We start from the raw sequence: 13738 nt of genomic DNA on the forward strand, positions 1-13738 counted from the left end.
TCTCAAAATCAGGTAGTTTGCACTATAAAAATTTGCCAACCAAGTTTTGCAACCCCCAAGTCAAATATTTGTATTCTCTATTTTATCCACATGCTTCAATGCTCATACATTTACATTTTCTTTCCTCTTTCTATTCTTTTTCCTTCCTCTCTTTCTCCCTTCTTCTCTTCCTCCCTAGTTCCTCTTTTCCCTCCCTCCCTCCCTCCTTCCTTCTCTCCTTTGTTCCCCTCTTCCTCTCCATTTTTAAGATAAGCCCTCCACGTGTTGGCTCCGTGGAAGAGCACATTTAGAGACAAGGACCTGCTCTTCCACAGCAGGGAAGATGGACCTTTTTCATGTATTAGCTATTAGGCTGTAATGCAATAATGAGTGTCTAGTTTTAAGATTGCCTTTTTATTTCTTTAGCCTGCTGAGCATGAAAACGTCTTTGGCGTTTCCCAGTGACAATGTAAACACAGCCTGTCTAGATGGCGTTGGCACCCTCACCGTATCTGGCCATTTGGAGGTTATTTAATCGAAGGCAACTGGCCTCACCATCCCGGCAACCTTCCCCTACCACCGTCCCGGGCGCCAGCTCGGACTGGTGTCCAGGTGTGGAAAAGCGCACCTCCGTGCAGGGCTCAGAGAGAGAGAGAGAGAGAACACACTCTGGGGCTGTGTCCCTGAAAGTATTGTTTCTGACAGGGACAGCCTTCCATTTACTTAACTCGCTTTATATGAAAATGGACTTACTATGTATGCATTTATGTATTGAAACATTCTGTTTTTAGAACCCCCGTGTTGAGATACCTTCGTTCCTACTAATAGAAATTACCATGCTGTTATTGTAGAGAGGGAAAAATAAGCCCAGATCTTAGTATTAATTTAAAAAATGACAACCTTTTTGAATGTATTTTACTTAAGGCTTCCAATACCACTTTGGGAGCTGTGGCTTGCTATTTTAGGAAGGCCGTCGGGGCTGAAGGCCTCTGCCGTCTGCTGATGGTGCTGGGACCCAGTGGGAGAGGAGGGGTGGAGTCCAGGCTGGGGAGCAGGCGGGGGAAGCACGGATGGAACAGGCCCTTAGTGATGTCTGTGCTCATTAACACCAAAATAAGATGGTGCTGCTAATATCGATGTGGCACACACCTGAGAAATGCTCTTCCCTGCTTTGTGCCCAGGATAGAATAATATTTAGAAAAACAATATTTAGAAAAAAGGTTGAGTACTGACAAAAATCTTAACATATTTTAGCACAGTTCAGCTTAGGTTACTTACATGTTTTACATTTCATGAGTGATTTTTTTTTTACCTCTAGAAAAGTCCATTAAAACCTATTGCTTTCTGAAGTAAAGTCGCATAGCCCCATTTGAAAGATACTTAGAATAAATTGCTCGTTTTTCTCCCTTTAACTATAAATTAAGGGAAGCTCAGAGATCTTGCAAGAATGCACGGTTGACCTCAAAGATAGAACAGTTTCCTTAAGGAAACCATCCGAGTATTGATGGTGATTACAACACAGTGTGGAATGATACTCTCACGGTGCTTGATTTATACTTCAAATTAAATGAAATAAATACCAGTCAGTGTGAAGTGGTTAAAAAAAAATAAGCCATGTTATCTGAATCAAACAGAAATATTGCCAAACTGTCATTCATTTTTTTTCACAGAGATGCATTTCTTGTTCCTTACAAATACATTGTATCTCAAGTTTAGAGAAAAGCTAGGGTGATCTTTAATTATTTGCTTTGGGGGAGACATACTTTGGGAATGAAGGGTCACAGTGGTCTCCTGTGATTGGGTAAATAGGGCTCTACTTTCATCCATGGATTAACCCCATTGGTGAGTTCACATCCCCCCCTCAGCCCCTTTTGCCCATCTTCCCTTCTTCCTTCCCACCTACTTCTTTCTCTTTGTCTTCTGTCTCTCCTGTTGTTGTTGTTGTTTTTTTGTCACCAACCACAGGCCCAGCCTGAGCTGAGCGGCCACAAGCTAAAGTGAATGCTCTCCCCCCCCCCCCCCACCTTCACTATAAAATACCCAGCAGTGGAAAGTGACTAACACATTTAAAAATTATTTTTTTAAACCCAAATTAGCTGAACTGCCCTTGTAAGCTTCTAAAGTTCTCCCTTCCTGTAATTCTCCAGGTGACAAATCCTGAGCGCCTTTCTCACCAACATGAGTCACAGCTTTTTCAGATCCCGTCTTCTGAGCAAGAGAAGAGGCAATCGATCTCTCTCCCCTGACTATAGAGAGGCTAGAAAGTGATTCATCAGTAACTTGTTCCTTCCTCTCCCAAGACTCATGTATCGCAGTGCGTTCTGAAGCAGTGCCAATAACTAACTCCTCAATGGCAGCGGACTTTTGTGAAATCACAATCCCAGTAAGTCCTGTAAGGTTGGATCTCGTAGATGATTCTAGAAAGTTCACTAGCTTTTGTCACTGGAGAAATGTGTCATCAAGTAAGCCAAGCAGGTGGAGACTTTCAAAAGCTGGTAGACATCATTTCATCTGGAATGGAAAAGTCAATGAAGACTCATGTTGCATTCTGATGCTCTGGAAACTCAGCTGCAAAAGAGGTGGCGAATGAACCGAAGGGGTTAATTTGACTTCAAGGAGCCAGTAGCTGGCTTTGGCTGGCTGGAACGTGTAACCTTAGACTCTGGTCCAATAAAAATGTAAATGCTCTTCGGGGACGCAGAACATATTTCACAGTGATAATGAATCTGTTCACATACCGTCCATACTTTATTCTATAAATTTCGGTAATGTATTTGCTGAAGAGAATAGTGAATATGCAGGGAAAGACTCCGCTCTCCTGTCAGTGCACGTTGCTGGGCACATGTGCACTTTGGTCCTTGCTGTAGTTCCTTGGCCTGCCTTTATTTAATCAATCAGGTCACTGTGGATGTTGGAAGAAACACGCCAGCATCCTATTGACTGAGCAAATCGAACTGGATTTGAAATAGGAGCTAGCAGGTAGGTTATTTTTAAACCCCAAACCCATTGATGCATAAACCTGTCCTGCAGCATGGTGACTTAGACTTAGAACCCACGAGGTGTATAACCGGGTGTGGGAGAAATCCAGTTAGGAGTATACCGGTGGCCTAGAGGAGGCCCTATCCTCAGGCCGGATTTCATAGACTACGCTCGCAGGTAGAGATAGGAATGCTGTTTGCTGGGTGTAGCCTGTTAACAGGACTGGCCTTTGCACTCACAGGGCTGGCAGCAAATGGACATTTGCCCTTGCTCAAAATCAGTAAGAATGTGGAGGTGGTGATAGCAAAACTAAGCACTCAAGTCTCCCACCTGCCCACCCAGCCTTGCTGCGGCTCCTGCGTAAGGGGATGGAAGGCTGCCCTCTAGCGGTGCATGCAACACCACAAGCAAATTCTCCTAATGCATCCCAGCCTCCCCTTCCCCCCCAAGCCCCCCTTTCTCTCCTTGTCCCTCAGGCCCAGTTGAGCTTCCATTGGTGGTTTCCTTGTGTGTTTTGTGACAAATAAATTGGCATAGGGCAGATTTACGGGAGAGGCCCCTTGCTCCTGGAGCCTTACTGCCGCATAGCAGTCCTGATCCCCAAAGGTGCAGAAATGAACTAGAGGACTTCTTGGGGTGCCTTTCATGCTACAAGTCTATATTTCATTCTCCTGGCTTTGGACTAAAAGACATTTTTCCCCCATTTCATTTCATGCTACTTAGAAGTTGTTATTTTGTTTCTTCTCCTTTCTCCCCCCCCCCTTCAAAGTTCCTACTGAGAACTTTTAAACCTGCACACTTGATCCGTTGATTCTAAAATGCCCATAGAATAACAGTGATGATTATAATGGCTCACATTTTGCGTGTGTGTTTCACAGATACAACACTGACATAGCTTCCCATAAATTCAAGCAGCAGGAACACAACAGTCACAGAGCCTCAGAGAAGCCCGACACAGCCTTGAGTTTTGTAAAGGTCTGCCTAAGGCCTTTGTTTAAGAGGAAACAATCTAAATAAATGGTAGGGGTGGGAGGAGGGAAGGAATGCCTGCTTTGTTCCAGGTTTGCTTTATGTGGTCCTGTTTTCTACAGCCACTGGATTCTTCCTCAAAGGAGTCCAGATTCCTTTCCTCTCCCCCCCCCCCCATGTCTGGCACATGGTAAAAACAAAATTAAATATTTGTTGAAAGAACTAATGAAGGGGTAAGCGTTTTAAAATCTCCCCAGGGTGAAGGACAGGGTGCCCAGGGACTGCCCACTTGATTTTCCATTGTATTTTAACAAGATCTCCGAGATGGGTATAGCAACCCACTCTGCGCTAGAAAGGAGAATGCAATGAAGCTCAGAGTTTTCCCATTAACGCTTACAGCCTTAACCCCTCTCGCCATCCATCTTCATAACAGTTTGTGTTTTCTTCCTTGCGTGGAGAAGGTGGATGTTTTATCAATACAGAATTGGGGGGAAAGCAGTGTGTTGCGTGCACAGGCCAGGGCCAGAACTGTGCCACTCTCCAGGACCCGGCCAGTCGTGGGGAAGGGGAATCCACAGCTGCCCAGGCGGCCTGGCTTCCTTGCAGGAAATGGGGCTCTGGGTATTAATAAATTCAATTTATAAATGTGATTGAAGCCAACTCTCAGAACTTCCATAAGGCCGGAGCCCTGCCCTGACGGGGCGTCTCTAAAGGGAAGGTCTTAGCTCTCCCTCCCTGGCTGGCACCGTTGTCCCGTCCTTGTGTCCTTGCGCCGCCCCTGCTCCAGCGGTCATGAACCACTGCTAAGGATAAAGTGCCAGCAGATCTCCGGGTGCAGGCCTGGTGGTCTGGGCTTGGGACTCCATTTAAATGCTACCCGCCCCCGGGGCCCCTGGGGCTGAGGGACAGGGCAGCCTGGGCATGAGGACGCACAGGAATCCCCTCCCGCCGTGGAGGTGGGTGCTGCTTGCTTTGGGGACCCTGAGCCTTCGGACTCCTTGGAAAAGGCACCGGGGTGGGTGGGAGTGGGACTCTGGGCTGGAGGCTGGACTCGAGGGTGCGCTCCTGTGCAAGGCGAGGAGTGCAGCCAGCCAGGGCTCACATGGAGGCGCGCACCCAGGGCCCCAACGCGGACCCTTCCAGGGAAGGAAGGGATCTGCCCCCCCTGGGGGTGGGGAGGGAGCGTCCTGTAGGCCTGGTCACCACTCAGTGACCCTCTGGGCACTTCCAAAGTGTGGGCTTAAAGTGGGGTGCTGGTCAGGCGGCCCCAGGAGGACGGGGGGCGAGTGGGCACCTCACCACCACCCAGGGCGCCCGCGTCCAGCGAAGGCTGACCGGGTAATGGAGGCCGGGAGGCCCCTGCCCAGGAGGGTGAGGCCCCGAGCTCAGGGCAGAAAGGCGGAGCCCCCCCCCCCCCCGGTCCGGGTGGAGAGTGGGGGCCTCCTCGGCCCTCACCCCACGGGGAGCCGGCGCCTCCGGATGGCAAAGAGGAGGCTGGGAACCCCGTGGTGAGGGCGCCCCGCTGTTGTCCCCTGGAGTGGGGAGGGGGTCGGGCCCCGCCCCGGCCGCGCTCGGGAGAGGGCAGGGGAGGACAGGCGGGAGCGAGGGAGGGCAGGGGAGGGCGGGGACGGGGCGCCGGGAGGACTGGGGGCCGCGGCGGCCTCGGGGTGCAGTGCGCGCGGCCCGGCCGTCGGGGGGCAGTGGTGGGCGCGGGCCTGCGCCGCCCTGCGCGGAGGCTCGGGGTGGGTGGGGAGAGGCGGGCCGAGCCCCGTGGCGCCCGCCCCCTCCCGCGCGTGGCGACGGCGGCGGCGGCGGCGGCGGCGGCGGCGGCGTCCGGAGCTGCCCGAGGCCCCCGCCCGGCCCCAGCCCCGCGCGTCCCCGCGCCCGGCCCCGGGGCGCAGAGCGGCGCCCGCGCCCAGGCCCCCGGAGCGCGCGCGGCTCCGGTGCCAGCGGCCGGCCGAGGCGGCGCGGGCGGCGGGCGGCGGGCGGGGAGGCGGCGGGCGGGCGCGGGGAGCGGAGGGGCGGGGAGCGGCGCGGCGCGGCGCTGCCCCGGGCCGGGAGCGCACGGCGGGCGCCCCGCGAGCCGCCCCGATGTGGCGGGAGGCGATGCGGCGGCGCCGCTACCTGCGGGACGGCGGCGAGGCGGCGGCGGGGGGCGGCGAGGGGCGGCGGCGGTCCCGGGACTGGCTGTACGAGTCCTACTACCGCATGAGCCAGCAGCACCCGCTCATCGTCTTCCTGCTGCTCATCGTCATGGGCGCCTGCCTGGCCCTGCTGGCCGTCTTCTTCGCGCTCGGGCTGGTGAGTGCCCCTCCCTCCCCGCGCCCCGAGCTCGGGTCCCACCCGGGGCTGCGGCCCCCGGTCCTCGTCCGACCCTCCCTCCCGCCGGGCCGGCCGGGGTCGGGGCTGCGGGGTGGGGAAAAGTTTCCCGGGAAGGCTTTGCCCAAGATAAAGTTGGCGGGGTGATGCCCGGGTGGACCGGCGGGCGGGCGGGCGGGCGGCCACCTCCGCGCCCCGCGCCGGGCTGGGGCGCTGGGGCTCCGGGGGTGCCGGCTCCGCGGTCTCCCCCGGCGCGGCCCCCCACAGCCGCCTTGGATTCGACCCCGCGAGGAGAAGGCGGCCTCGGGCCCGCGGCTGAGGACGGGGGGCGGGGGGGGGGGGGACGGCGGAGGCGAGAGCGAGCGAGGACCGCCGGCCGCGCTTCTCCACCCGCGCGCGCCCACCCCGCACACCGAGGGGACCGGCCGGGGCGCGGGGCCGCGTCGTCCCTTCCCCGGGAGGTGGCCTCGCGCGGCGCGGGGTGGCCCCCCACGGCGGGTGTCCGGCTCGCCCGTGCCCGTTTCCCGCGCGCGGGGGAGCGGGGAGCCGCCGACGGCGGGGACTTCCCGGCGGCGCTGCCCTCGGAGCGCAGGGCTCCCCCGTTCCTGCCATCCACCCGTGGGCTGCGCGCGTGGCTCGGGTGCCAGGCCCCCCGGGGTCCGGGGCGGTGGGTGGGTGGGCTGTGTGGCCAGCGGCTGACCCGGGGAGGCCTCCCCCGACCGCCGTCCGCCCCACGCCCGGCTCTGTTCGCCTCTGCCCGGGAGCCGGTAGATCTCGCTCCCACCGCGGCAAGCGCACAAATGGCCGTCGTCCTCGGGATTGGACAACTTGTTTTGGAGAGCCCGGCCAGATGGTGCTCACGCATTGTGCATGGGAAGAACTCTTACCATCCTGGGGGGGGGGGGTGTTATTTTTATTGTTTAATCGTGTCCGCCCCCCTACTACTCAACGGGTGCTCTTTGGGGTTAAGTTCCTGGAGGGTAAGAAGAGAACATCCTAGGAGGGCCATGACGTCAGAGAGGACACCCGAGTCCTTGTGCCCAGCGGGCACGGGGCCCTGCCATCCCCTCGGTGCTGAGTGCCCGCCAGCACTGAGCTCCACTCTCTTCCCTGCTTTGACCCCCGAGAAGGGCTGGCACCAAGATGCTGGCCCCGTGGCATGGGTGAGCAGTATTGCTCTAAACACAGTTCTTTTTCAGGCCCACCTTGCAGGAAAGAGAAGGCGGCAGTTTTCCTTTGGAAAGCTGTTTCTCCAGGGCCTTTCTACGCGTGGTCCCCTTGTACCTGAAATCCACACCACTCGGCTGATTGCTTTCCAAAGGACAGACAGGTGATGGCCTATTTATAGCTCCATGAACACTGAAGGCCAAGTGTGAAGTTCATGGTCCCTGCGCACACCACTTTATTTTCCGTGATGCGATATTCTTAATTTCTAAAGGCTCATTAATCCTGGAAGTGGATCCAAGTATCCTTACTGTTCCTTGATGGGCCTGTCATTTCTATACATTCCTATGTTCAGCTAAATCATTTCCCGCACCAAGGCCTTCCAGGCTTGGCGACTGCCCAGGGGGAGGGGCCGGGGGCAGTGAGGGCAAAGGCTTATAGTCTTTGCTGTGCCCAAGTGGTCTGCGTAAGCCCTTAGTCATGATAAGCCATGGGAGCTTCTCAAGGAAGGATGACACAGTCCGGCCCCAAGCTACCTTCATGTAGGGGCTGCGGCTGTCAGGCTGTCTGAAAGGAAAAATGCCGAGGAGGAATGGATGCTGCCTTCCCCAGCACGGTGGGATGACCTGGGACGCTCCCAACAACTCAGTTCTATTTTGTTTTTTTTAAGTGAAATTGGACCCTGGATCCCCACTTTCCAAACAGCCTTCTTCATCCAGACAGACCAAGATGGCTGGGGCAGGAATGGCAGTGACGGAGCAGGACTGAGTGAGAGCCGTGTTTCTGGGGGTGAAGGCAGCTTCACGTCTCAGGCTGAGCAGAGCTCGGCGTGGCGGGGTCCCCTTGTGCACGGACCTGCTGCAGCGGCTTCGGGCCGTGCCAGGTTTCCACCTCGGAGCTGTCTGCTGGAGTAGCAGGGCTCTCATGTAATTCGGGAGAGAAGCAGATCTATTTTTGCTGCCTGAAGTCTTGGATACTTTCCTTCTTTTTTTTTTTTTTCTGAATCTGCCTGGTTTTCATTTCCATTAGACTTGCATCAGTTCTTAGGGTAGAAGAAGTCTGGCAGTTTTCTTAAAACACATCCTTGGTCTCCTAGAACATTTGGATTACAAAATGAGCTTAGCATAATCCAAGCACAGACACATTTCTTGCTGTATGTGATTGCCTGTGAGTTGATTTTGAACATAGATCCAAGGGAAAGAGAGGCAGGCATTTGAATTTAGCATTTCCCCCTAAACTCATTTCACTTAATTTTAATCCATCGTGAGTCTCTTATTCTAACATGCTGACTATGACTTAAAGTGATTCTCCAAGTTTGTTGGTTGGTTTTGGTGGAACTGAAATTTGAATTTAGGGCCTCTGGTTTGCTAGGCAGGCACTTTATGTCTTGAGCGAATCACGCATTTCTCTATTTATTGCTTTAGTTCCCTTTGACGTTGAGTCTCATGCTAACTTTCTCTAGCTGGCTTTGGACTGTTATCCCCCTACCTCCGCCTTCTGTGTCACTTGGATAATTTATGTGTGCCATCATGCCGGTGTGTTTTCTGCTGGGGGGGGAGAGAGTTCTTTCACCAAGTTTTTGCCTAAGCGAGTCTCAAGCTATGATCCTCACAATCTCCTTCTCTCCCAAGTAGATGGGATTATAAGTGCCATATAATGATATCCGGCTCTTCAACATGTTTGTATTACTATATAAATACAACTGGAGTTGAAATAACCTTGTAGTTTTGCCTAAGTGATTATTTTCTACTTTAGATCTATACAGTATGTTTAATTTCATACTGAGAATTACTGAATACAAGACACAAGGTAAATAGAACATAGGATGACATGCCTAGAATTTTCATGTTCTGTTAGTCATATACATACTTCTGTTGTTTATTGTGGAGCATGTGAATAAAATATCTGAATTACAATTTTTCTACTTTGGCCTAACTATTGCCTGGCACAGGATAGGTGGATAGGAAGAGCAATATAATCTTGATCTCAAAACAGGAGACTTAGAACTAATGAGATCAAACTCAGTGGTAAATCTTACCATATCATTTTCTTTGTTTGACCTGGATCGCATGATTGAACATAGGAAGCCTCTTTTCTGAAAAGAAATTCTGCCATTTGTTATGTCCAAAATTAGCCATCTTTTCTCCAAATCTGCCTGTCATTGTTAGAAAGGTTGACATAAATTTAGTTGGTCAAAATACCAGCTGGCTCCAGCCAGATTTGTTTTGGCTAAAATTTATGAGTTGAAATAGCCAATATTTCAACTTGAAGGATAAATGATATTCTTGTAAGGAGTCAGAAACTTCAGTATGATAGGGTTTTTTTTTTTTAAAGCATGACCTTAAATAAATGTATGCACCTGGATTGAAAATATCACCTACCATTTTTTTTGTTGAGCTTGATTTAAAAAACAATAACCAAACGTACTTCTCATGGCAAATCAGTTTTTCAGCATTCTACCCTAAGGTAGAATATATAAGACTTTGTCTTTTATCTATATAATGACTAAGAGTCTTACCCCTTCAAATCAAAGAAACAAACAGACCCACTCTTTTTTAGAGGAAATCGAGCTCTGTGATCGCAACCTCCCAGACTCACAGAAGATTTCTTAGCGTCTCGAAAGCAGATGGATGTACCTCATATCACTAAGGAACAGGGATATTTGTGCATTCTTTATTTCCAAAACTCTGGGGGTGTAGAGGAGGATCTAGAATGTTCCTAGATGCTGGGACAAAGGTATTTAAAGATACTTTTTTTTCATGACTTTCAATATACACGTAGGAGAATTCCCCTCTGAAGGTCTTTGTAATTTGCAACCGGTAATTCACTAAGCCCTTTTAGTTATCATTCACCTGAGGAGTACACAGAGGCGGAGGGAAAATGGCCTTGTTTTGCACTGAAGGTGGTTATTTTTGAGAACTAGCAAAGAAGCCTATGGAAGCATCTTTAGGATCTTGAAGCGCATGAGTGAGCAAACGTATGGCGGCCTGCCTTCCCCGCTTTACGTGCCAGGAGGGTGGAGTGGCTACGAGTGTGTATCTGCACTGGCTTTCACCTCTTCACCCCTTTGACTTCCAGTGGTTTAACTTCAGTCCCAGCCCTGGCCCCTTCGTGGAGGGGACCCCACTCCTAAGGAAGTGATCCAGGGTGGCCCACGCAAAGCTCTTAGAGTGCTGGCTGGCCCGGCGTAGCCATTCCCAGGTCTTCTGGTCCTCTGAGAGAAGCGTGGAGGCCCCCGCTTGCTTCAGGGGAGCCGTGAGTGAGTGCTCTAGTCCCACAGATGAGGACAGGTGCGCTTTTGTCGAGGTGCCACAGCCCGGGGGGCTGGGCTAGGCCACGGCGCATCCGAATTGTCCTCGGTGACTCTTCCGGAGACCATTTCAGGCCTGCAGTTCCCAGTTCTGGCCCTGCCGGGGTGGCAGTTCTCAGCAGCCTCTAGCTTTTTTCTTCCGATGGGTTATCCCCCATTTATTTTCCTCCGTCCGTGATGAAAGGGATTTGGGGGAGCCATGCTTCCTCACAACTGCCCCATTGAGTGGGTGCCTTCGCTGTCAGGATGATCATTCATCTGTGTCATCTCTGGAGCCGGTGTCCCCACCGCTCACCTGCAGCCCGGCTAGACTCTTCTGGCCCAGGCATTCTTCTAAGGGTTTTGCTCATGCTCATTTGGATCCCCACAGTGTGACAAGGGTTCCTTTTTTTTCCGTTACAAACAAGGAAATCAGGGGACACAGGCTAAACATTTTGAAATCACAGCTGGAAAGCAATAGGGCCAACATTCAAATGCAGGTAGAAGACGAGAAAGGGAGCAAGAAGACAGTCCCGAACTTGCCCCACGAAGCAGAGCGTCCTTCTGTGGCTTTGCTGTCTTGTCTGAGAAGTTCCTGAGGAATGGTGTACCCCACGGTAGCCTTTCCTCTGGAGCCAAGATTCTTATTGCTGTTCTAGAGCCACCAAGTCTACTAAAATACACCTTTCCAGGTAGAGCTGGTATGTTGTTCTGTTAAGGTGTCTGGTGGTCATCACATTGCTATGTCGGATTAGTAATTGCTAGTGATGGGGAAATTGACTTTCGATGTCCGGGCATCGTGCGCTCTGTACGGCCCGTGGTGTGGCGTGCTGTTAGCTGGGGGACAGTCCACGGGGCGGGACTCACCCCTTCCCTCGCTCAGTGTTTCCGGAGCACACACTGGCAGGGACGGGGGGGGCAGGGGGGCATTGCTATTTGGTTACTGGCGTCACTCCAGGTGGGGTTACACGGGGATCGGCTCATCTCCAGAATGGACTGCGTGGGACAGTCTGTGAAGACACACCAGGGAGGCTCCCTGCAGCCGGGCTCCTCCTCGCTGGGCTGTGTGCTCCCACGGAAGCGCTCCTCCTCCAGCTCCTCTCCCCAGGCCTGGCTGAGCAGTTCTGCCCGCATCCACTTCTGTCTCCGTTGTCCATGGAGCTCGTGAGCGACGGGGGATAGTTTAAACTCCTTGTGACTAGTGCGTTTCAGGTGGTTCTGTGGGTTCATTTCTCTCAACTAATCGTTCGTTTTTTTTTTCAGGAAGACACTTGGCATCCTCTGTGCTCAACGCAATACTAACCAAGCAGCAGGTGTTTCATTAACCTCCACAGAGCGTTCGATGTAGCTGTCTTCTCCTCAGCAGCTGCGTTTCTATTGTATACACCTACCGGTTAAAAAAGTACCACAACCTTGTTGCGAGATCTTGGTGTGGGACTCAGGTTTGCCTGAGGGCATGTGGGCTTGACAAGTTACATTATCCTTTCTAAGCTCTTGTCAGGAAGTGAATGAACAACAGAGCCAGGCTCCTGGGTCCTTGCTGAAAATTATGTAAGCTAGACTGTGTGAGTATTTAACACAATACTAAGCGCAAACTATGTCTGAAGCAAACCAAGTGTCTGTTGCTATTATTTATGCTACAGACAGCCTTGTCAGACCAAAAACAAAATGAATACTAGAAGTATTTAATTCTGGTTGGGAAAGAGCAGAAGATGTGTTTCTATGTACGTGACTACTGCGTATAGAACTTTGATTTATTAAAAGGAAAGCAAGGACAGGAAAAAAACATAGAAGCTTTCATTGAAAGTTGTATTTTGATGAAAGTTGAGTATTCCCTAGCACTAAGTTTCTTCCCGAATTACAATCATATAGTCCTCTATACTTGTGAATTTTGTTGGCTTGGAGGTATTTTATATAAACTTTTACCCGGAGTAATAAGGAGACGTTTTTCTACGTGGCGGTGAGTGCGCACACACCTGGAGGTTCCGGGTGACCCCTGCCAGGTGCACAGGAGCGGAGAGAAAAGGTTACCGGGTTCCTTCATGTGCTTGGTGCCTTGGACAAAATTAGGCCTGTGCTAATTCAATGCCCTCTTTGTATGGGGACGCGGTGAAAAGCACAAGGAAGGGAATAAGAAGAGACTCGGAGACAGAATGCATCAGTAAAACATTCTTTGGCAATGTTACAAATATTTTTTTGGCTCTCTCTCTCTTTAAAAAAATAACTTCCCTGTATGCTTCTGTGTCCAGAATCCGACTCAGATGAGGGAACAGTAGACACAAAAAGAGCCACAACCAGAGAACGCACCACAAACAGCCATACAGTGTGGCCAGTTAGCGCTCTGACTCTCCCTAGAGAGAGAGAGAGAGAGAGAGAGAGAGCAATAGAGAAATAGAAATAGAGAGCAGGGAGTGCTGTCACAGCAGTATAGAACACAAACTTTATCCCAGTCCAACTGTCACTTTTTTTTTTTTTTTTCCAGTCCTGGGCCTTGGCTCAGGGCCTGAGCACTGTCCCTGGCTTCTTTTTGCTCAAGGCTAGCACTCTGCCACTTGAGCCACAGCACCACTTCTGGCCGTTTTCTGTATATGTGGTGCTGGGGAATCGAACCCAGGGCCTCATATATACGAGGCAAGCACTCTTGCCATTAGGCCATATCCCCAGCCCAACCCCCCCAAACTGTCACTTTTGAAAATGTAGGTGGCTTGAAATGAGGGTTTTCAGTTATTTGAGCATTTTCAATTATTGGAGCAAAGTATATTAAGTAAAGAATTTATCGTAACTGAAGCACGTGGAGATAGAGTATATAGTTTCATTGTAGAACGCTGACGTTCTGATGATTTTTCTAGCTGTCCACATTGCCTGAGACAATCCTCAGTGTATGGCAAGTCTGGGGTCCCTGCCCCCCAGGTTCTCAGTGGAGAGGGAAGCCGGTCAGGCCAGGGGGGGCTCCTGCTTGCAGGGTTTGGAATGGGGGCGCCTGCCCATGCCAGCACCTTGGTGTTTATTTAAGGATAAAGACCCAAAATAAAATTTCAA

At 51.7% G+C, this 13738-nt stretch overlaps 1 protein-coding gene across 1 annotated transcript in view; it reads left to right on the forward strand.

Annotated features, from left to right (window-relative positions):
• The first annotated feature begins 6018 nt into the window (after positions 1-6018).
• Positions 6019-13738, forward strand: part of Adcy2 (adenylate cyclase 2) — a 297559-nt gene continuing 289839 nt past the window's right edge. The window contains exon 1 of the mRNA XM_048368415.1: positions 6019-6228. Within this exon, the coding sequence (XP_048224372.1) occupies positions 6019-6228 (210 nt within the window). The remainder of the gene's footprint in view (positions 6229-13738) is intronic.

Source organism: Perognathus longimembris, chromosome 19 (genome assembly GCF_023159225.1).
Source record: "Perognathus longimembris pacificus isolate PPM17 chromosome 19, ASM2315922v1, whole genome shotgun sequence".
Classification (NCBI taxonomy): Eukaryota; Metazoa; Chordata; class Mammalia; order Rodentia; family Heteromyidae; genus Perognathus; species Perognathus longimembris.